Here is a 25,291-nt window from a genome sequence, read left to right as displayed (position 1 = left end):
GGCGATTTTGATAGGAGCGTGGGAGGTGACTGAGTGGAAGATAAATGGCAAGAGTAGCGAGCAAAATGACAAAGTGAGGGGGATGGAGGGGTAGAAACACAGAGGTAAAGAGGTCTGGAGAAAGTGGGAGGCTGAGGAGGAAAAGAAGAAAAGAAGAGCAGTGAGAGGAGGTGAACTGGAAGATATCAGGAGAGGAGGAGGTGGAGGAAGAGAGAGATAAGAGATGAGATAAATGGATAGAGAAGGAAGAAGAGAGTAGGTGGAAGATGGGAAATAGAAGAGGCAGCAGGAAAGGAGGAGAGAAAAAGAGGTAGAGGGGGTAAACAAAAGACAGGAAACAAAGGGAAATGTTGGTGGTTGAGATCGAGATGTTCTGTCAGCAGCTGTTACTGGGAAAGAAAGGAGAGCAGCCCAGGATATTTTACAAAGTGTGTGTGTGTGTGTGTGTGTGTGTGTGTGTGTGTGTGTGTGTGTGCAGTGTCAGAAGCACCTATGCTCTTGGTTTCATTCCATTAGTTCTCATTAATCAATGTATGAAAATCAATGTGCAAAATCTGTGTGTGTGTGTTTGTGTGTCTGTGTGTGTCTGTGTGTGTGTGTGTGGTAGAGAGAGAGTGGGTGAGTGGGTGAGGCCCATGTGGCAGAACACTCTTCACGAGCTGTCAATCAGCAAACACCAGCACAGGCAGCGAGCAGCACGCGCTGAAATAGGCTAATTGAAATCTTGCTCTTTTCTTTCCTCCTCTTTTCTACAATCTCTCTATCCTCATTACCAGCTGCGACAGCAGGCCTGGTATTGTTTTCAGCCTGTGTGTGTGTGTGCGTGTGTGTGTGCGTGTGTGTGTGTGTGTGTGTGTGTGTGTGTGTGTGTGTGTGTGTGGTCAGTGTTGTCCTGGAGACACCTACTGTAGTGGGAACTACCACAGTCTGTCTGTGGACAGATTATGTCACCGGGATCGTGTCACAGTTGTGTAAAATACAGTCAGAAACTATACAGGTGTGTAGCTGAGATCAAAATGAAAGATGGGTGTGGTCCGACCCAAGAGTGCTCATGCAATAATGTAGTAATATCTACTGAGTACTTTGGGTTTTGAATGTCAACATGTTGGTAGGCATTGTGGCTGGTGCGATCCCATCGCAAGATGGTCTGTGGTTTTCTCTACATTTTCTTGCACAGTCATCCCCATCTTTCTTTTTCTTTCTACTTTCTTTCTCATTTTTTGAGGCTGAATTGACGGCCGCTCCCTCCCTGCCTCCTTCTTACCCTCCTTGACTTTTTACCTTCCTGTGTCCCTTCTTCTCTTTGTCCCACTGTCAGATTGAATAACATAACCTCTCTACGTCACTTTGTGAGATGAGAGTGTTTTAGAAACCGTACTGTATCTGCTTCTCACATCATCTCATCCCTCCTCCTTTTTTTCTGTCACAGTAGTGATAAATGAGGTTGTCTGGGTGAGCAGACACATACGAGACCAATCAAGTCAGTCAATTAGACAACCTGCTCTCTCAACCAGGCTGACAGAGCAGCTGAGGATGTATTACTGTGTGTGTGTGTGTGTGTGTGTGTGTGTGTGTGTGTGTGTGTGTGTGTGTGTGTGTGTGTTCAGATGAATTTTATGAATTTATTAAGGGGGGTGTTCAAGCTAAAATGGGGTGTAAAGCGGCTGTTTAATAGGAAAGTGTGTATGGTAAACAATCTAAAACCAGGGCTGTGGTTACATGATGTTTTAACTGTTGCTGAACAGCAGTCGCTGTCTCCACAAGTTGTAATTACAAGATGACGCAATTTCCATTTAATTCTGGTGAGGTACAGTGTTTTACTTAGTAATGAAACCATTACAGTGCTTATTTTTGACCAGCTAAAACGTAGTATAATAATGATCTGTGTAAGGTTTGTAAACTTTAACTAGCATTAGCATTTTTCCACATTTTCTTGTTCTGGCACTTGAAATTTAGCTCAAGAGTCTCCTATATCTCTTGATCATCTTTGAGATGTTTCTGCTTCTTGATTAGAGTTCACCTGTGGTAAATTTAATTGATTGGACATGATTTGGAAAAAAAATAAGCACAGTCAGGCTCAAATACTGTTTAAGTCTCATACCAGTACTGGCCTTTTATTATGCCAGATATCAGCCACTCTGATGATGGTGCTTCCGTATATGACTGCAGTAAAAGAATGTAAAGATTTCAATCAACACCATTGAGTTAATTTTGGTTTAGCAGCATATATGACAGTATATGGATAATGCAGTTTTAAAACTGAGAAACATGTGGCAGTTGAGCAGCTGCATCGCTCCCTAATCACTACTGACAACTGTAACATTACAGTCAAAGCATATTGAAAGGTGTGTGTGTCGGGTCTGCAGAGTTCAGTATGCTAAATACTGTATAAACAGAGGCTGCAGTGTCAGTCATGAGCATGGTGATATCACCGTTCTCAGCAGCTGGTATCATTTGTTTATCATCTAAGCCTTTCATTAACAAGGAAACGTGGGGAGTGAGGTTTCCGCAACTGGCTGGTTAGCATGATGAAGTGTTATGAGCGTCTCCAGTGTTGTCTGCAGCGCTGCACAGAAATCGTGCAGGTCGCAGATCAATTCGGTCGTGTTGTGGCAGAAAAGGCCACGCGCGACAGCACCCTTGGAGATGAAAGCATACCCTGCTCGCATGGCCTATGTAATGCTGTTACGTTGATCATTTCGACTTTACTACCTTTTCCTTCATTGCAAAAGCTGTTATTGGCTTTTCAGAGGCCTGAAAGATTTCTTTTTATCTCCCACTGTGTATGTCTTTTTGTATATACTGTATGTGTGTGTTTCAGTGTCCCAGAGGTCTTGTTATAGGATTAGAACAGAGCAGTGACAGTGGGCCTCAGAGGACTATAAAAAAACAGCAAATCAAAGCTTATATCACACACGCTTGCAAACACACAGACAGTGAGAAAAAGGTGTTTTCCTGACACAGTGAACAGTTATCTGGGTTAAGGAAAGAGGAGGCAGGAAGTGATTATGAAAACAAAGGAAGATTGTTGAGGCCAAAGGAAAGCAGTTTCCCTTTGATTACTTAAAGTCCCAATGAAATTAAACATTTTATTTTTAAATTTGCAAGACAATGACCCCTTTATGACACGTTATTTTAAAACAATCTTCATCGTTCAGATGAACACAAAAATTGCGCGTTTAAACATTCCCTTAAAGGAATCCTTTGCATTTGGGAAATATGATTATTCTTTTTTTGGTGGAGGATAAAATGAGAAGATTGATACCACTCTAACATTTGTCTGTTCAATATCAGGCTACAATGAGCAACTGCTTTGCTTCTCTCAGCATAAAGGCTGGAAAAGGGTAAACAGCTATAGCCTGTAGCTGTCAGAAGATAACAAAATCCAACCAGCCAATCATTTCTTACTGTAAAAACATCAATTTTTGGGACCATTTCTTGGCTCTGAGTAGTTGCCAGGTAACAATTAGAGACTATCAAGAAATAGTTCAACAGATAAAAAGGCACGTAAAAAGCAAATTTATGTTTTTGTATGAATTAAGTAAACAAGATATAGGTGTTCATTGCTGAGCTTTAGAGGCACTGATAGGTGTGTTTTTAACCTATGGACAGAGCCAAGCTAGCTGTTTCCCCCTGTCTTAATGCTAAGCTAACCCGCTGTTGGCTGTTGTCATGCACTGAACACCTCAAGGTAAGGACTTAAAAGCTTAACTCAGGCGAAGGCTTCCACAAATCATAATCACTCTACTTAACAACTGTCAGGACAGGACAGCAATACATACAAGGCAGACTGATCTAGAGGGAGAAGGCTGAGGCGAGGTCAGAAGACTGAACTGTGGTTACACACAAAGGGCAAACATCACTGTGGCAGGAAAACATACAAGGGCAGGAAGTGATTCTGAAACGAGAAGGCGAGTTAGTGACATCAAAATAAAACAGTGTAAGTGTATACAGTGACAAGACATATCCAAATTGATGCAGAGCTGGACATGACAGCTGTAACTTTATATTTACCCGACAGATGTGAGAGTCTAATTAGCTTTCTGCACATGAAAAGTCAGCCCGCAATGAGCTTAAAAATTTTGTTTTTTTTAATGTTTTTTTTAACATTATTTTTGCAAGTGTTGGCAAGCAACACGTCGCATTCAGATCGACATTTGTGAAAGGCAGTTGTCACCAAGGAACTATTAAAAGAACATGTTCTGTGTGTGTATGTGTGTGTGTTTTTGAGGTCTCATGTGAGCAGTCCTCTTCGCATCCTTCTTATCCGTCTTCCCCTGAAGCGACTTCTCCCCTGCCAAACAGACTGTTGTGTTGATTTTCACTAAGCATGTTGGTTTAGCTGTAAATATCAGCAGATGAATGCTGAGACTGTGTCTTGTGGGTCTACATACATACATACATTCAGGCTGTGGGTCCTCTGTGTTAGTGTAAAAGCCGCAATCTTTTTTTTTTTTGTTGAAAATGTAGTTTGATTTTGATGATAGGATCAGCAGTTGATAGGCAAAAGTCTGATGCAGTTAAAAACAATCACTCTCTGGTAAATATAAAGTTGTCTCAAGAAGATTAATCATTATGAATTTAAAGTAAAAACAATGAAGATAAATGAATCTCAAGTTACTTCGCTATTAGGTTTTAGCACTTACATAGCATTCTGAGGGGCCTACAAATCCACATTAATAATAAATACTCACGCAGTGGCACAGCAAGTCTTTTTTTAGAGGTGACAAGTGTTTTGTTGTTTTGTTTGGCCCCTTTTTTTTCCCAGCAGCATCTCTCTTTTGACACATGCCCCTTCTCAGTTTTCTTTTAGTGTAAAATTTCAAAAGGTAAATAAATGAATAAAATTTCTGTGTTGCTGTTTTACACTTAGTCTCCATATTTCATAGTAGCCATGTGTGTTATGATGCAGGAGGTCTGAGAAGCTACTGGCTTAGTGATGTGGTTTTCATCTAAGAAAATGCACCAGTTAATATCACATCACAGATGGGGGCTGAAGCAGTTGAAAGACCACACACACACACACACACACACACATGTCCACACATGCACATGAGCAGACACACACACTGCTGGCTTACTGCTAGTGTTAGCTTGTTTTCAATTCACACAATATGGAGGGTTTTAGCCCTGCATGTTTTTTCATGCTTTGGCCAGCAGCAAAGAGAGTTGAAAATCTTCCATAGTAACAAATTAGATGACTGTTGTTAATTGCAAAACTTTTTAAGTTGTCAAGATTTTTTAACTTTTTTTCAAGAATAGAATAATAATTCAGATCAGATTAATTGCAGGGGCATTAACAGAGTCATTACCTCAAGTAATTTAACCTGGTGAGAACAAAGGAGAAATTTTGTAGGGCTTGTCACTACAACTACAACAAAAGAAATCCATATTTAAATGTACAGTTGTACAAGCTGCTGCCTCTCTGTGGAACGAACCCTGCCTTTTAAAATACATGTTAATTGATGCAGTTACTGTGACAGGTCAGCAGTCTGGAGATCAAAGAGGAGCTCTCAGATGTCAGAGAGGAAACCGGTTTTAATGGCCGCAGAAACACGTTTACGCTGCAGTGTGTGTACATGTGTGCGCGTGCACGTCATGTGGGGGTGGACTACAGAGTTTGATATGTAAATACCGAAGGGTGAATCATTTATGAAGTCATGTACCATCCATATCTGACATACTACAGAGTTTAATGTTTGTGTGTGTAGGAGAGAGAGAGGGAAATCGGCAATAGATCTCCGGGGTAATATTTCAAACTAGACATTTATGCTTTGGCTACTTTGCTTGGAAACGGTTTTGAAGATTGATTCAAACATGCACTTTCAATGAGCCACCTGGACTGATCTTAAACTTCCTTTATATACTTCTTCATACTTTAAATTTCTTCCATGTATGAGCACAGACAGCACCACCTGAGATCTTGACAGCTAATCGGCTGTTGTCAGTAATATATATATAATATGCAGATTCAAAGAACTTTGCCTATTTGTTAATATCAGAATGATGAAGGATAAACTTGGAATTTTCATTTTGCTAAAAAACATGTAATAGATCTCTTTCTTAATGGCAGCAGTGAGGGGGACGTGTGTTCTTATGCTAAACAGTTTTGTTCTGCAAAGAAAGGCAAGGTAACCTTATTTGTACAACTGATTTAGATAAGCTGAAGAAATGCATGAATGAGTTTGTTTCAATCTTTAACTCCAATTCCTTCTATTTATTTGAGATGGGGAAAAGCTTATTTATTTGTTGTGACTGGTGAAACACAAATCTTCAAATCTCTCTGAGTGATCCGTGCAGATTCATGGCCACCAATGGCAAAAACATAACCTGTCTGCATTAGTATCTAATATTTTATCATCAAAAGTACTGTATATAAATACTGAAAGATCAAGCAGAACCAGAACCAATGTTTTACCTAAATCAGTACTGCAGTATAGTATATAGTATCTCAGTGCTGTGATGCGGTTTAAAGCCAGACTGAAATCTGAACAAAATTCAATTATATCCAAGAGGTTGTTGAGTTGAGTAAAAACAGCTTTCTCAACATTTTTTTCCAACAGTGGGAATATTGGAGAAAGGAAACTTATGTAGGGATAGTGGTTATCCATCAGCCAGTGAAGACAGTGTGAGGTCAGGAAACTAACCTGTCAGTGCCTACCCAGTGTCCCTTGTCAATTATAGGGAAAAAAGGTTAGAAAGAAAATATGAGGGAAGATGCTATCGACATAGTTAAATACAGACTAGCATTTTCAGACACTCATTTTCTTTCTCTGGATGAATTCTGTGAAGAAACTGCTGAGACACAGTTATAAGCCTGTAAATACTACACAAATGTAATAATATTCCATGTTAAAACATCACTTATCACCTGTTAAGTGAGGACCTATGATAAAATCATCTATGTATCAACCCTAGAAGATCATTAGCTGTAGTGCTCCACGCTGTTAACTATACACTATGTTAATGACAGCAGACCACTATAGCTTCATCTCTGAAATCTGCTTTACTGTAGTAGAAAGCCTACTGTATATTATAAAAACAATCTGCACTATGAAAACTACAACCAAGGGATTATAACCAGTAAGAAGGATACCATCCCATTAAATATAGATTTATAGTAATTTACAAGTGTGTGTGTGTGTGTGTGTGTGTGTGTGTGTGTGTGTGCGTGCGTGTGCGTGTGCGTGTGTGAGAGAGAGAATAGAGATTATTAAAACTGGTATACCATGAATCTCTCTTGCTGCAAGTGAAAATAAACGCTCCACTGTGTATATTCAGTCACATAAAACAGGTCCACAGCAAAGGTGATGTCAGTGCAAGGGGAGTTGAAAGGGTTGCCATGGTGATGGGCAAAGGCAGCCGTGTTTGGCCCTGACTGGGTGGGGTGCTGCTATAAACACACAGATGTGTGCACGGGTACATGTGTGCATATGTGTGCTGAGACTTGCTTTGGGTCATCACATCCCTCATTAACGCATTTGATTTCCACTCACAACCTAACACACTGTGGCTGTGTGCATTTATGCACCTGGTAGATGTGTTTGTGACTAGATTTGAGTGTGTTCATGTGTTTGTGTACTCTCTGTGTCATCCAATTACCTCCACACACAGCTCTGAGCTGATGTACACTGAGCCGTCTCATTATGAACAGTAAAAACAGAACCAGAGGCTATTACACAAGGCTGTTACAGCACAGTAAACAGACATTTACAACAGAGTGTGTGTGTGTGTGTGTGTGTGTGTGTGTGTGTGTGTGTGTGTGTCTGTCTTCTGGAGTCTTGAGGTATGCACTGTGGATTTGTGATCGTAACCATGTAGTGTTTTATCGTAGAAAATGATCCATATCACAGTAAGCATCATGTCTGCTTTTATGTCGTACTGAAGTCAACCGCAATATGACAATAGTAAATGTTGACATGATAATCACTCTGATGGGTTACTTAGTATGTAAAGCAAATTTTTAAGTTGATTTCCATTCCACATATAAACATCTGATCCTGACACCTTCAAAACCTTTTTCAAGGTGGAAATGATAAATGGTTGTCAATTCCTACCGTTGATGCATCTTGGGAAATAAAGGCCTGGGCTGTACTTTCTCTTTCTGGTATAAATGTATCGGCTTTATTGTGATACAAGCTGAAAGTTTTTGCTGTTCTGTTGTTGTTGAAGTTGTTGTTTTGTTGTCTTGTGACTGCTGTTGATTACGGTTTTGACAGTTTTAATCCTTCCAGTTATTCCAACTATTCCAGTCTGCGCATATTCACTCTTTGGAGGTGCGGATGAGGTAGAGATGCTAAAATGAAATTTCAGCTCGCAGAACACATTATCGAATATTATCACATTATCGAAAAACTCAGTATTGAATCAAAATCCCTGATGAAATCAAATCCCGGATGGCTGGAGCTGGCCTACATAGAGTTATATATCTTATCCCAGACAGTAAGCAATCTCGCCTGTGCTGGCTGAGTTACTGAAATATAACAGAAATATTTACTGCTGATGAGCTCTGCTGAAAATGTTGCTTTCCTTACTGTCAGACCAAAGTCAGTATTTATTATTTTATTTTTAGTTATTTGATATATAAAGTTATTTTATATGTATAAGGCATACATATCAAAATTATTTGATATAAAAAAAAACAATCTTAAACTGAGATGACTTCATAGCCATGTGTATTATCGGCCTTCCAGTTTATACTCCCAACAATTCATTTGTCCAACTGCCCATATTTTCTCGCACCGTGGTTGACAATCAAATATTTTAGTTTAGTGACTCCCAACCATGGTTACTTCTGTTGTCAGTAAAGGCATGTGGAAAGATTGGGGGAGTATCAAAAAATTGCTAATTGAAAAAAGTAGAAATTATGTTTTGATTTTGAAAAATGCTCCTTTAGTTTCCAGTGTATTTGGTCCACCTAGCTAAAAGGTTATGTTCACTTTTTGTTGGAAACGTTTTTAACAGCTATCGATTCAACTTACTGATCATTTTGGAGCAGGTATGATTGCAGTGCTGTCGAACGGTATTGCATTTGGGAGGTGTTTCTTTTATTTAGCCTACGAAGTGAAAAATAATGAACAAATGGCTAAAAAACAGTGAGCTAAAAGTAATTGTTAGCTACCAATATCTAATGGATAACCAGTTGAAAGAGTTTGATAATAGTTTAATAATGGTTAAACTGTTGAAAATGTCGACTAAAAGTAATGCTATAAACAATTAAAAGAGTCAGGTAAATTATGGCTATGGTTGAAAGGGTTGGCTAGCTAGAAGTAATTGTGAGCTAAAATGCATGAATAAACAGTTATAGTTGCCTGTAAGTAAGAATAGATTGAAGTAGTAAGCTAAGATAGAAATAAAAAGCTAAAACTAGCCTAATGGATAAATACTTAGCTACATTAAGTATTGAATAAATGTTTGAAACATCCCTTTTCTGCCTCTTGGAAGTGTTGATGATATAAGTGAAGACTTGACCAAACCAACCTAAACAATGGCAGTTCAATTGTGTATGACAATTATCCAAACAGTGTATGCTTTTGTATAATTAACAGTGTTAGTCCAGTTTAGAGTAAATTAAAATGAACACATTTGGAACATGACAGATGGTTTCAGTGAAACAGTGAATTCAGTTCTGCGATGGAGTGTGTCTGTAAGACAAAAAACCCTGGTCTAAAAAAACCAGCTCCATAAACTGTAAGAGTGACATGTAAGTGTATTTATTTAATGGTCTTCTCCCTCTTCTCTCTGGAAGGTCTGATGGCTGACAAAAAGGATTTGCCCATTGAGGAGGAAGAGGATGAGAGAAACCTCAACTACAATCCTCCGGCTCTGAAGTCTTTGCAGGAGATTCAGGAACTGGATAAAGATGACGAGAGTTTGGTCAAGTACAAGCAGACCCTGCTGGGGACGGGTCCAGTGACAGCAGGTGTGTGTGTGTGTGTGTGTGGTTATTGATTACCTGAGGTGACAGAAGAGCTGGTGATTCACACTGGTACCCAGTGTTACTACAGCTTTAATAATACCATTCACTCAATATAACGACTTGGTACATAGTTCCTTGGAGTCATCAACTTCTGATCAAACACACACACACTCTCTCTCACACACACACACACACACACACACACACACACACACACACACACACACACACACAAAGGAACAGACCTGCTTGCCTCAGCATCTCTAATCCAGCAGCCCGGCCATGACAGCTGATATCAGTAGAATAGCTCTGACTCCCTTACTGCTGTAACTCAACACCACCACATCTACAGCTTGGTAACATCGAATACAGTGGGAAAAGCAGTGAAAAGCAGAGAGGAGAGGATTTATCGTCAAAGACAGTTGCTGAAATGTTTACAGACTGTGATATTTAACATTTATATGCTAAAACTGCAACTTCTTTCATATCATTTCAGCTTTATTATCATTGACTTTCAATATTTTTGTAACCAATTTAACAGTGTAACAGTATAACAGTGTGGCTCTAGGAATACCAACATAGTTGTGTCAGCCACCAGGATTACCAGGATATTCCCCATCAGGATGAATTAATGATGATCCTCTGACTTTTCATCTAGCGCCATCTGATACTTTGGTTTATGACCAAATACATGTAAAACTAATTCCCATCAGTCTCAGCTGCAGTTTGTGTTTAGTGCTGACTAGCAAATGTTAGCATGCTAACACATAAAACTAAGATGTGTTATTTTTAAACATATGTTCATGAGTACAGATTCACAAAACCCCTAGCATGGCTGTAGACTCTCATTTATATTATTCCCCAGATCTCATAATCATTAATACCATCATTACAAAGACAGAAAAAATAGTTCTAACACACAACCTCCCCTAAAGCCACAACTCTTGTGTTTGTGTATGGATTGAATAGGTTATATGTCACATGTTAGATAATGTACCCAGCTAGCTGCTTCCAGTCTTTTTTGTCAAGCTAAACTAATCATAATCCATATCAATCTTCTCATCTAACTCTAATTTTCCTAAATGTTGAACTATTCCTTTAAAAAAATGATCAAACAAACAAATATAAGAATGAGTGAATGAAAAATAAGTGAATCTGTGAATACTGTATGTTTTTCTCCAGACCTCTCTGGCCCTAATGTCTGGGTGACCAGACTGACCCTGTTATGTGATGAAGCTCCTGGACCGATCACCATGGACCTGACAGGTACGCAACACTTCCTTTTCATCACTCTCGCATTCCCTTGGCTAGCGTTACCTGTGGTACGGTGCTGCCATACCCTCTCATATACTGATATGCTCTGGAGCAAGGCATCCCCCACCCCACTGTGCTGCAGTTTATGTGCAGAAAGACTGCAGTGGGTGTGTCCATGCTTGAGAGAGGAGAGACAGCTAAATGTTTGCTTAGTGGGCAGTATTGACATTTTCCCCTGGGTGCAGGCGAGAGCGACAGGCAGGGAAGGGGAATGAGGTGTCTGTAAGTTTATGTGTGTGCATGTGTGAGTCTGCAGTGCATGGTAATCAGGTGGCTGCAAAGAGATTATGTCATTACCTACAGGGGACAAAGTTGAGGAAAAGATCAATCGGTGAGCCTCTGTGTGTGTGTGTGTGTGTGTGTGTGTTCACACCTGTCGTTGACTTGTGTGCCAGGGCGTGTCTCATAAAAGGGACAACAGTTGTCTGTCTATTTGTGCGTGTGTGTGTGTGTGTGTGTGTTTCTTTCTGATTTCAGTGCATACGGGGTTTGCTTTGATTTTTCCTTGTCTGAGGATTTTCCTGGTTGTCACACACAGAATTACACATTCCTACTCAAAAAGACCCAATCACAGACTGCTTAGACTAATAAGAAAGGTCACCTGGTTGCTAGGCAATGCTGACTTCGTAATATGCAGTTTGCTCTGATTCAAACACAGAGAGATGGAAACTACCTTACAGCCTTTAATGTGCATATTTCAGTGTGTAATAGAAGATCTGCTGAACTGCATGAAATGTGAAGAGGACACTGTTCTTCCAGAGCAGATAGATCATTTTTCAGATTTGGTGTCACTTACACAAGATGCAGGAAATGAAAGGCAGATGGGAAATCACTTGAGCGATCTGGTGTTGGGCTTAGGCACTACAGATTTTTAACACAAAGACTGTGTTGTGGAATTTGAAGGGGCACTCCTTTGATTATACACCTGACGTCCAGTTCAGTCTTCATGAGGAGAACTACTCAGTCTGTGAAAATGGTTGCATATCTTCTGTGGCTCTGGACAAGCTTCGTCATGTCTGACAAAATAACCCTGCTGATGTCATAGTGATGTCATCAAGGCTTCTCAGCTTACGGTTGAGACTTTTTCAACAGGGAGCCTGCATTAGTAACTGTAGGTGTGGAGTTTCAGAAATATTGGTGTCCAATGGGCAGGGAGGGTCTAATGAAAGATGCTTAAGTACTTTGAGTTTCATAGAGATAACCATAAAGTGTTATTCATGTTTTAGTTGCTTGGTGCACATACGGTAGGAAAAACATGAATGTTTGTCATATACATTCAATAATAACTATGATTTGGCAGTAAACAGACTACAGATACTCTGCATTTAAAACATATTTGCTATTGAAAACTAGTTTTATAGTATATGAGCTTAGTTTTTAGAAGCCATCGCCACCTTTAGATGGCTGATTTTTAGCTGGACTGACCACCGGCCACATGACTGAGTGAGTGATTAAGTTTCACCATTGGTTGGTTGGCTTTGTGTTGAACTTTTCCTATTGGCTGTTGCTTGGCGCAAACTGTTTCTATTATGTCAATCAGGGGGCCTTTCAGCAGATTCACAACAGTTTTCAACTGCCGTATTTCCTCAAATATTGACCGGGGCCTTTATTTCCATCAAATGCAGAAGGTAACAGGGCTTAATTTGAGCTTGAGGCTTGATTTCTTAATACCTATGTTTGATATGTATAATTGGTCATATCTACATTTTAGTACGATGCCTCGTTTTGATCCGCTCCCATTTGCCCAGTTGAAGTTACTGCATTACACGTTAATAGAGACACTTATTGTAACTGTTTCAAATTAAAAGCCCTCTAAAGTTTCAGCGGGCAGAAACCCTTAATTTTTCAACAGCGCTTTTATTGTTGTGCTGACATGCTGCAGTAAGCGTATTGTCTCATTTCTGGTTGCTGGTGTTTCTGATCTTTTGACTGACCCACCAGGATGTTATTCAGTGCTCCCAATGGCCACTCCGACTATAGAACAGTCTGAAATGGACTTTCACTGTCAGCACTGGCACTCCTGTGACAATATTGTGACAAGCCTATTTATGTTAATGTTGACAGCATGTTGTGCTATTGCATTTAGAGATTATTTTCTATTAAATAGTACTGAAGTTTATAAATAGGTCAATTTGTTTTGGCATGCCTGGTCGAGTGGCGCTATCCATGGTCCTGAAAGAGCTATTTAATTCTGGCATGTTAAAATGACATTTAAACTTTTGTTTTGTTGTGTATGATCACATCCTCCATGTGTTTGCAAGAGCACAAATCGCACCATAGCAATATAGTAGGTTTATACCGATACTTAAAGTCTTATTTTCCTCTCAGCAAGGCTTCACTAATGAGTAGAAATCATTTCAGTGAATTTAATTTTGATTTCATTTGTTAATAGTTATTCTGTAACAGTGTTGTAACACTGTAATAAAAATAATTCGCCAGATTTGCGACATGCAAGCCGCAGTTAGCAACATGAGATAATTTCTGTCCTTAGTTTTGACATGTTTTACTAATCAAAACAAACTGCATACTTGGGGGATCCCTGGTGGGCTCATAAATTTATCTGAATTTGTGAACAATGACCATTTGTGAAACATGATGCTGCCACGAGTCTACATGTAACCGCTGCTTGAAAATCGCTCAGTGAAACAGGCCTCTGATGATTAGATTGTGATGGTTGAAGCTTTTGGGAGCGTAATGTGATGTTTTGTATTGTCTGACTTCCTACAATACAGTGTCTGCTCTTCCTCCTTCCTTAGCAGACAGAGCCTTCATCCCGATACAGGAAATGCTCTTTGACACTGGACACTGTTTTAGACTTGATTTCACTGTAGCACTGTTTTCTAGTGTGCCACAAAAATTGTGTTTCCATCCAATTGTTGAAAAAAACTGAAAAACTTTTAGGTATTATTCCTGGAAGGAGTTCAAATAATTATTGAATTAATTTGGTTTAATTAGGATGAACATGCATGTGTGTGTTTGTGTTGTAGAAAAAGGAGAAATTGCTTTATGCTGCGTGAGAGAAAAGCATCTCCCATCATAAATCTATAGAGTAAGCAACAGTGTAATAATCGGTCCTGCTGGTATATCATGTTACAGTCAGATAGCCGAGCCGGCACCAGACTGGATGTGAAATGGACTTTCCATCGGTGGCTGAATGCATTAGAGAGCTCATTATATACTATATGCTGTTACCAATGCAGCATGGTGCCTTAATTGATGATGGGCATTTACTGCTGTGTGTGTGTGTGTGTGTGTGTTGATGTTAGAGAGGGAGAAGAAGGGGTGGCTAAACACAGGGTGAGATACATTCCACCATAGTAGAGGTAATTGCTCAACACTCAGGGTGTAAGGGAAGAAGAGAAAGGAGATGCCAACTCATACTGCACGCTGGACTGGTTGTCCTATCAGAGACCTTTAATTTCAGTGAGGTTGTTTGGGTCCATGTCTCAACTTTAACTTCGCGGTACCTACAGTATCTGTTGTGAACTCCCTGCTGTACATCGAACCTCTGAGTCTGAGGAAAGGTGGTAGTAGCCAGTACAACTGCTGAGAGCATCCGTGATCTAGTTACAGTTTATATGTAAATTGTTTTCTTTTTCTTCTGAGGCATTTTATACCAGCACTCATTTGCACATATATTTACTTAATGAGGTTGCAGTAAACACATTCAGGGCCTCCCATGACTGATCATGCAGCTTTGTTGATAAATAAGAATCTATCCCAAAACCTTTAGGTCAAAGGATAATTCCAGTTTATTACGTCTTCGATCTTATTTTTTGTAGTTTGAGCAATCGTTCCTTTTTCCTTTGCAGTAACATTCACGGTTAGTTACAGAAATCCGAGAACTTGTTAACAGGTTGAATAGTTTATCTGCAGGAAAAGTCTTGAAAATCTTGAGAAGCAGGGAATTAAAATCTTCTAAATGTCATTACATAGATCTTTAATTTTAATTAATTAATTTATTTATTCATACATCTAGAAATTAAAAGTGTGATTGTTTCAACAGTGATGCAGGGGATATTTCAATCCTTTTTTGTGGAGTTTCATGGAACTATCAGACCTGTAGCAAACACTGTCACCACTGCTAACTAAAACTAAAGCTAAAACTAAAAATAAGTGATTGATTTTTAATTTGTTAAATTGTACAGCCTTAGCCCAGGTCATGTTTTTAGCTATATTAGGAATTATTGTCATATACAGCTGGGAAGTTTGTTTACAACCTGACATCTGATCATGTGACTTCTCGCCTCCCAAATCAAGGCAATTATTCTGGTGTGCACATTTTAATCATGGCCAATATAAATGATGGTCAGACCACAACCAGTCTGAAATTTGACTTTTCTGCTGCAGTTTAACTCACAACTCTCTTTTACTGTCAGGCCTTCTGTGGCACTATGCAACATCTTCAGTGCACCTTGTTGTTTTCTGTAAACAGCCACTGTAACGGTACTCTAAATAAGAAATTGGCACATTATGTTGAAGGGGGAACCTTCACTCATTAATCATGCTATGCCCTGTAGCATGTAAGCAGGAATATGAAGGAAAGACATCTTTATGCATGTTTGCCTTTAGCACGCAGGCTAGATAATGCTCTCTCTGTGGGGATGATTCACCAAAAATTATCCACTGACAGAGCTTGAAAGGGTTTGAATCATTGAATTGATCAAATGGAATATTAAAATTATGAGATTCATTCAGTCAATTTATGGGATACTTTCTTTTCCTCATTTTGAATATATGACTTAATTTCTGCTTTAGATGTCCTTCATTACATCCCTACCTTCTTATCAGCACCTCTTTAATGTTATGAGAGTGCAGGCCCACTGCTATTAGACTATCACTTTGCTTTCAGATTAATCCTCCGCAAGAACCTACAGTTATTTCAGCTCTTACTGCTGCTTGTGTCTTGATCAATGGCCCGAATGTTTATGCACTGCAAAATGAAAAATGCTTTTCATCATTCAGCACAAAAATAACTTGTACTTCTGTGTCTCAGTGGATACAACAATAAGACAACCAGAGATAGAAATTCACTGCCCAATGTGGCCACCCAGGCAAAAAACATATACTGGAAGCATAGAACTGTGACCTATTTCAGCTTAAAGTATATGTTACATATCAAATTTCAAGAGGATTGTTACATTTTACAACAAAACATGTGCTGTAAACCATTATTTGTGAGGCAATTCCACGACAATAGTATGAGTTTTAATGACAGGACTTCTGTTCTATTTCAGTTCTGAAATGACACAATATCCAAAGATTTTTAAAATCTATCCCTCAGTTAATAACACACCACACAACCATATTTCTATGCTTTAAAGTTTAACACAGCACTTGTATATCATATATCATATCATCAAGACTTCAGAGAATGGTGTGTGTCACAAGCTGTACTGTGCTGCCTGCTGCCAAACCCCACTACACAAAGCACTATGACTTTTCAGTGCTCTGGTGCCCTAAATGCAAGCACTGGCTTTGTTAAACTTTCATGTTCCCAGGGTTGTTTTGCTGAGCACGCTACATGCTGCGACACATTAACTCGCTCACACACACTCGCACCGAGCAGCCTCTCTATCTCAGTCACTGATCTTTACCTCACTGTGCGATTTGTTTGTTCTGTGTTGTGTGTCTAGAGTTATGTCAGTAATATGTGGTCGCTGTAAGGATGTTTCATTTGTTTCATTCACATAATAATTGGAGGGGTCTTTCCAGAGTGTGCAGGGGGTGAATAAAAAATGTGTTAAAATTAATTCAAAAGAACTGATGATAGACTGGATTTCCTCTGTCACCTCTGATATTTGAGCAGCGCAGGATGAAACCCTCCATGTGCAAAAAGCAGAAGAGAAAGAGGATGAATATTTTGACTACAGGCCAGTTTCTAATCTCCCTCTCACGGCTGGACTTAATGAGGGTCGTCTCCCATAAACCTATTGCTCATTTGCAAAAGTCTTATTAACTTTTTCACTTTGGGTTAATGTCTGATCACTCCACAGAAACTGCAGCAATGTAGGTTCTTAACAGCTTCTCATCTGACATGAAATCAAACTTATCATCAGACTGCTACGTCTGATACTGTTAACTACCATAGTCTGATGAATGCTGGTGAAGTATTCAGATCATTTATGAAACTGAAAGTATAAATATCACAATGTAAAATACTCCATTACGAGTAAAAACCCTGCATCAAAGTTGTTTACATAAAATAACAGAAGGATTATGATTAAACGTGTACTGATCTATCAGAGTTAAAATCCTCATTATACAGAATGGTCCTGTTTAGAGTGTGCAGTTATTATCTGTTTTATAATATTGGGTTGTTACGACTGATATATTTATATGTAGGCAGCGTTTTTAACTAGTGGCGTGGTTGTGTCAGTCTGTCCAGCTGTCAGACGGCCGTCCACCACTTTAATGCTGACTAAAATATCTTAATAACTTTTAGATGGATATAAAGGAAATTTGGTACAAAACTCCATGGTCCCCAGAGGATGAATCCTAAAGACTTTTACCATCAGGACATAGTGTCAGTTTGTCAAATATTTTATTACCTAAAACTATTTCATACATATTCCCATCAGCCTCTGCTCTACTTCATGTTTAGTGCTGATTATTAAATGTTATAACACGCTAAACTAACCTGATAAACATTATACCTGCTAGACATCAGCATGTTAGCATGCTGATGTTAGCATTTAGCTGATAGCACCGCTATGCCAAGGTACAGCCTCACAGAGCTGCTTCCATGACAGTAGATTCTTTGTCGTGTTATGTTGTCGCTGATCATAGTGAAGCTACTACTCAGTACTATTCTGTTGGGTAGTTAAATCAACAATAATGCATCATATTATATAAACTGATCATGTATTTCACTGATAATTTTATTCTGAAATCCACCAGTAACTGTAGCTGTTAGATTAATGCAGCGAGGTAGAAGTTTTCCCCATAGTACAAAGCTCATGTGATATCTCTATAGTATAAATTTGTTTTTTTTAAACCCTAACCTAAACCTAACCCATAAATCGTATTATGCCTATTATTTCTATTATCTTATTTTATTTTGTCTCCTTTAAAGTGAGGTCTGCTGTGCTGAGACATCCTTATGTGCAGCCCAAATAAATACTGAATTTACTTGACTCTGGTGACACTTTTTATCACACGTAAAGTTGCAGGTTTTAAATGCATGTCTGCTGGTAGCTCCATGATGCCACTACCACAAGAAATATGATTTTTTAATGGAACAAAGAAAACAAAATATTTGTCTTTTTGTGTTATGTCTTATTGGATAGGTTTAGAAAGTAAATTAACATGGTGTAAGGGGGATTTTTCAGTTAATTTATTTTCTAATATTTCAGGCTTTTCTGGCTCCAGTACAATATTTCCCAAACACAAGGTTCAGATGGAAAATCAGTGTGTGGATGTGCCTGTGCATATGCATCCTTGCGTGCGTACTTGCATGAGTACATACCCATGTGTGTGTGTGTGTGTGTCTGAGGAGAACAGGTAGACAGCTCTCCACACTGACCTATTTTCTCTGTCAGACGCTCCCCGGGGAGGCCAGCATCTTTTCTCTCCTCTCTGTCTCCTGAGACAGGAGAAAAAAAGACGAGGAGAGGAATCGGAGAGAGGAGAAGGGAGAGGTTGTAGAGGGAGATGGATCGAATGAAATAAGACATAGACACAGATGGAGCAGTGAAAAATCTCCAAATGTCAGCTACTGAGCAACAGCTTTATTAGCTCGATGACATACATTTTTGATTTTATCTAATGGGGAATTTAAAGCCTTTCATGTGGTGCTATAAAGCTCCAAATTACAAGGGGACATGTAGAATTTCAATTAAGGCATGACAGTCAACATAAGCTGGGTTAAGAGATTTTCATACAGCAAAAGGAATATGCTGTTTGTTGGAGGCTTTTATGTGAAGCGCCTAAATGTGCCACAAGCACATATATATTTAATATGGGGAACACCAGTGGGAATCAAACCTCTAACACCAAACATGGTTTTTCTGAGTGTGCAGTGTACTGCCTGCACTGTGTGAGTGCGTATCTTATCTGTCGGTCACTGTCTTTCTTTTCCGGTCTGTCTTCTTCCTCTCTCCCTCTCTTCCTCCTCACATCACTGCTGTCTGTTTTTTTTCACCCCGTTTCCTCTATCTCTCCTTCATCTCCTCCCTCGTCTGTTTCTCTCTGTCCATTAGGAAGCACTCAGGACTGATGGTTGGGTTTAAATTGAGATATAAAGTGATTAGGCGGTGGATGCATTTCTGATTGCTATGTGCTTTTACAATTGCCCAGGATGCTTTTTCCTCTCGATATGAACCCATTCAACTCCACAGCACTGCAAAGACAATTTTATTGTACAAAGAAGCCATTCTGGTCTCACCAATAACACTAAATCACCAGTATGTGTGTCAGAGTTGTAGTGAAGGCATCACACCTTCAAGTATGACATCCATTCGTCTTATTTAGCTGAAACATGAGAGGAAAACACTCCAAATCCCTGGTTTACGTGTATATTTAAATAATTTTAGCCACATTTATGATATCGTACACCACTAAGCAAACATGCTGTATTTCATTTTCCAACTGCTACTGTATAAAACCTAACTAAGAATTTTCATAAATGATTTCTGTTATCTGCTGTTGGGAAAACTATTATATGTTAATGTACATGATCCATTTGTGTCGTATTTCCCATGTAGCCATGTGACTTTATTTCTCATTTGGCACCATTTGTGTGTGTATTTTTTCTTTTTGTTTCTTTCTGACATTCTCTGTAATTTTTTTTCTTTTATCTGTTCAGTTTTATGTCTATTTAAAAACATGAAATGAAATGATAATAATAAATCTTGGCATGTTGTTTGTTATCTTGTATTTATATGGAGATTCAATAAATAAAATAGTCAATAAATAAAAGTTTGGAGGAAAACAAGAGAAACAAAACTACAAACTGCTTAAAAAAAAGAAAAGTCAAATAAAAATAGAAATACACCTTTTCAAATACACACAATATTTGAGGATGAAAATTTTTATTGGTACTTATTTCAATTGTGAACTATTACGCCTGCCACTGAAAGCTGTGTTTCTCCGTATGTGTAAATCATCAGCAGTGTGATTGCATAGTGAGTCATTGTGCATGATGTATGTAATACGTGTCATGTTGACCATGAGTGATATTTTATTGTTGTTTTGTTTTTGTGTGTGCGCAGGAGACCTGAGCGCTCTGAAGGAGAAGAGCTTCTCCTTACAGGAAGGAGTGAAATACAGACTAAAGATACACTTTAAGGTAAGATGGAGAGATGCAGCCATAGAGCTATGTTAAGGATGGAGAGATTCATTTTGCATTATAGCATGGAAGGATTACTGTGTGTATGTGTATGGATGCAAATGAACAAACAGATAATCAGGTATTAACTGTAAGTGATATAGAGATAGAAGGGGAGAGAGAACCTGCTGAGTAAGCCTCCATGTAGTCAAACCACAATAACAAACAAGACCATTATCATATTCGTTATCATATCATTTTATAGTGCCAGTTAAGATCAATGCTAGAGAAGCAACTCGTAATTTTAATGTCAGTAAGTTTGTTTCTCAAGTCTGACAAACTATTATTTTTTACATTTCTAATATTAGAAAGTCGTTACTTTTAAATTTAATTGATTGGCGACAGTTGCCAGGTATCTGTCAGTTAGTCCACAAATGTCTCAACATCTACTAGCGAGAGGAAAACATTCATGGTCCCCAGAGGATGAAGCCTGCTGACGGTTATAATCCCCTGAATTTTACTTTTAGTGCCACGAGCAGGTTGACATGATTGTCTTTACTGAAATATCTAAGAGCTATTGCCTGCATTGCCATTAAGTTTTACATAGACATACATGGTGCCAAGAGGAGGAACCCTAAAGACTTTAATAATCGCCTGACTTTTCCTGTAGAGCCACCAGCAGGTCAAAGTTTTCACTTATCTTGTTAAATATCTCACCAGCTACTTGATGGATTGGCACAATAATGACTTTGGTTATCCCCTGACTTTTCGTTAACCACCACGATGAGGTTGACATTTGTGGCTTTTAGTAAAATTGTTTTACAACTATTGGATGGATTGCCATGAAATGTGGTCCTCTCAGAATGAATTGGAATTATTTTGATGATCCACAGACCTTTCATCTGGCACCACCATCGGCTCAAAATGTTACTTTGGTTTATAACCAAATACCCTCAAAACTAATGACATTCCCATTTTCTTCAGTTGTAGTTTGTGTTAAGTGCTTATTAGCAAATGTTAGCATGCTAACACACTAAACGATGACTTGTTAGCATTTAGCTCAAGCACAGCTTCACAGGGCTGTTAGCCTGGCTGTAGACTCTGTAGAGACGCTGTCTTGTTTTGTTGGTTCCCACTGTAAGACAGGTAGAAAAGAGTCAAAAACCCAGCACAGCTGTTTGCAGAAGGATAGCGAGGGCAGGACTGGTACCACCACCACTTCTCTGCCTGCTGCCCTGAGTGCTTTTTCTTTTCTGCCCAAATGACTCACCACATAACTGCCCTATATGCCTCCCAGTGCAACTTTATGGCACAACTCTATCTTCAGGTGTGATAACAAAAATCTGTGATAGCTGCAATTCAATCCCAAATCTCACAACACTTTCAAAATTTTCCACTATCCTCTCACGCCACTGTCTCCAGCCTAGCATTACCCTTTTTATGTCTTTCTCTTGCTTCATCTCTCTCCCCATCATCATTTTCTCACATCTCCATCATCATCCCCTTCCTTCCTCTCTCTGTCACAAATAAACCTCTCAACACTCATGTAAACACACCACCATAAACAAACACAGACGAGGGAGAATGGCATATTTTTGAAAGGAAATTCACAGCAGATATACATGAGATAAGGAGTGTGCCCAGAGGCTAGAAAGGATGTTTATGCAACAATGATAACATTAAGGATTATTAAATATTTCTAAATTTGCCCAATTAGCCACTGGAATAAGAAAAATGTACCAACAAACAACAATATCGACCCAGGAATGCAAGCTATATCACCAGTGGCTGATTTTTAATAGTTTAGAGGTTTCGAGTTATCCCTAGGAACCAGTTGTTCATATCTCTAAAATTCAGTGAAGCTACTTCAACACACTCAGGAACAGGCTGAGTACTGCATCATCTACAACCTCCTCGAATGCTTTGAGGTTGATTAAGATTGTGGGAAATATTCCTGTACTGGACAGGACGCTAACATCTGAGTGAACACTGCAAAAAAAAAAGACAATTTGATCATAAACAAGATTAATTTTTTTTTACAGTAATTAGGCATAAATGAAAAAGTAAGTAAGTTGCAGCCAGTTTCCTGTATAGTATATAGATTTTTCTTGAAATGAAGAGACTGTATGGCTGTGGGTGTTTGTGTTAGTGCATGTGAGTAGACTGGAGGCAGTCCTCGTGGGACTTGGCCCTGAAGGGAAAGGGAGATGTGCTGAGCATGACCTAATGGCTCAGGGAGAGACACACTGCTCTGCTGTGAGGACACCTGCTGGACAAACGGCTTCACTGCTGTCATTTTAACCCTCATGTTGTTCAGCAGGGTTCATCTAGAACACGTCAACTCACTAATCTATGATAGATATCTATGATGATCTAATCTATGATTGATACAATGTTTTCCTAAACTTGGCCGTCTTTTCTCAACATGTGATGTGTGTAAACAATAAACAAATGAAAAATTTAGTCTGGATAATTCACATAAAGTTATTGAATGTATAATTATGGTTGATACTGCCTCTTTCTATGTGGAGTTTGCGTCTTCTAAATGTGTCTGTGTGGATTCACCCTGCATGCTCCACTTTCCTCCCACCAACAAAAACCCAAACTTTCCTGAACTCATGCATTAATGTGAACTGGAAAGTGCAAATTGTCTGTAATGTGTGAATTTGTAACCCAGAGAAAAATCCATGCCAAGATTTGATGAAACTGAGTGTGTCTGCAGGTGAAAAGAGAAATCGTTGCCGGCTTGAGGTACCATCATGTGACCTACAGGAAAGGAATAAGAGGTAAATTCACCCATCATATGCCAAATGTAATTTACTTTGTAAAGGCTAAATACAAAACTACCCTTATGCATATGAGAAGACATTTATACATCTGTGTCATTTACTGTTTGACCTTCAGAGAAAAAGTGTTTCATGACCTACAGTTTCCCCATTTATACCTAAAATATGCCATTTATTTTGCAGGTGAGTCACATTTAGCTTCTGGATCTTATTTTTCCAAGTAGGAACATGACTTTTCAACAAGAAAGTGTAAATTAATCTGAACCTATCTTATGAAATCTGTGCCTGTATTTATCAAACTTATATGAATTCCACTTAGCCGTCCTCTAAAGAGCCAAATGAGCAGTACAAAATTTCTTTGCTGAGTGTGAATATTAAGACAAGTTAATCAAGCAGCTAACTCCTAGTCACAGAGAGGTTTAGGAGGAGCCTTTATGAGTCTCTCTGAAGTGATCACATGATGAATCACATGTGGTCAGAGCAGAAATAGCCAATCAGAGGATTTAACCCTACATCTGCCCCATTGTTCAAACATCATTACATTTTATTGGGGAATGTGTTTTTCTCCTACAAGAACAAATCTAATTTTAGTTTTTAAAAGGTCAGCTTGTTTGTGTTAAATCCTAAATATCTTCATAAGAGATTATGTGAAATTAACAACAGAAAAATTACCCTATTCTTTTATTAGATAATGCATCGTCAAACATATTACTCATCATGACCAAACATATTTTTGGGCAATCATTTCAAAACATGGGTCACAAGGCGTGTTCCCACCTTGTCTCTGTAGCACAGTCAAAGAGGATCTATTCTGAACAAACTATATACTCTTGAGGTCTCTTAATTTTAAGAGCATTTTAAGTTAGATATTGGATGAATGGCTTTTATTTTTAGTGTTTTGCAAGTAGCAGTAACAGAAATTGATTTATATTTATATCTGTCACTGAAGCCCCAAATTACCCTTTTATTACTTTGATAAAGCCCTGGGGCCATTTTCATGAAACATCCGTGTGTCAGTCCTATCTTTGAGACTTACTTACCTTACTTTGAGTTGACACTAATTTACAAAGGCAGGAGGCGGCCCAGAGGACTCCTAAGTCACTGAGACCTCCTCATAGCCAGTGAAGCTGCAGTCAGCTGCTGTGGGCAATGAGCCTTTTTGAAACAATCCAAATATAAACAGCAATAACACTGGCGATGACTGTTTCTGCTACTTTGCACTACTGTGACAAAAAAAGGAAAAACTGGAAAAATGCTGTTTGCAGGGCTGATTAACTCAGAATATCTCAGCCATTTGTTATAATTAGGCTGTTCATCAAGTGGGCTTTACTTTAAGAGTAAATTATATAATCACCAGCTGAATTAAATAAATAAAGCTGAGTCCAAGGCCGTTGCGAGATTATCTGGTAAACTCATCAGAAAAGTATCACAATATCAACACGCAAATGGATGAATACGGCCCCAGGTTACTAAGTGTCCATTTGGTATCTTCCTGCAGTGGACAAGGTGTCGTACATGGTGGGAAGCTACGGTCCAAGGGCGGAGGAGCATGAGTTTGTAAGCCCGAGTGACGAGGCACCCAAAGGCATGATGTCACGCGGCCACTATCAGATCAAGTCCCGCTTCATCGACGACGACAAGAACATCTACTTGGCCTGGGAGTGGAACCTCGACATCAAGAAGGACTGGAATGAATAGAGGTAGAGAGAGAGAGAGGGATGACGCTACTCTCTTCCCTTCTTTCACGCCTATTCTTCACCTCCCTCTCTTCTTTCCCCTCTTTAACCCACCTCCACGTTGTCTTGTGAGAGCAGCCTTTGCACTGGCCAAAACAAAGAGGCTCTGCTTCTCCTCCTCCTCCCCTTCCACTTTATTTTCTCTTCTACATTTTCTTCCCTGCCTGTTTAATGCAGGTCTCTTGAAACCTGAGAGCAACTGGGACTTTTAGAGGAGAGAACCCCCCCCCCATCCCTCCAGCCTTTTATGTCTGCATTATATCTACAA

At 39.1% G+C, this 25,291-nt stretch overlaps 1 protein-coding gene across 1 annotated transcript in view; it reads left to right on the top strand.

The window, feature by feature from the left end:
- Window positions 1–25,291, top strand: part of LOC111230248 (rho GDP-dissociation inhibitor 1-like) — a 27,142-nt gene extending 1,851 nt beyond the window's left edge. Inside the window, exons 2-6 of the mRNA XM_022756916.1 lie at window positions 9,749–9,922; window positions 11,102–11,185; window positions 20,446–20,522; window positions 23,224–23,287; window positions 24,786–25,291. Coding sequence (XP_022612637.1) covers window positions 9,749–9,922; window positions 11,102–11,185; window positions 20,446–20,522; window positions 23,224–23,287; window positions 24,786–24,985 — 599 coding nt within the window. The 3' untranslated portion in view covers window positions 24,986–25,291. The remainder of the gene's footprint in view (window positions 1–9,748; window positions 9,923–11,101; window positions 11,186–20,445; window positions 20,523–23,223; window positions 23,288–24,785) is intronic.

The sequence above is a fragment of the Seriola dumerili genome, unplaced genomic scaffold (genome assembly GCF_002260705.1).
Source record: "Seriola dumerili isolate Sdu_G_001 unplaced genomic scaffold, Sdu_1.0 BDQW01000260.1, whole genome shotgun sequence".
Classification (NCBI taxonomy): domain Eukaryota; kingdom Metazoa; phylum Chordata; class Actinopteri; order Carangiformes; family Carangidae; genus Seriola; species Seriola dumerili.
The sequence above is the reverse complement of the archived record's forward strand: the minus strand, read 5'-3'. Positions and strand labels throughout refer to the sequence as shown.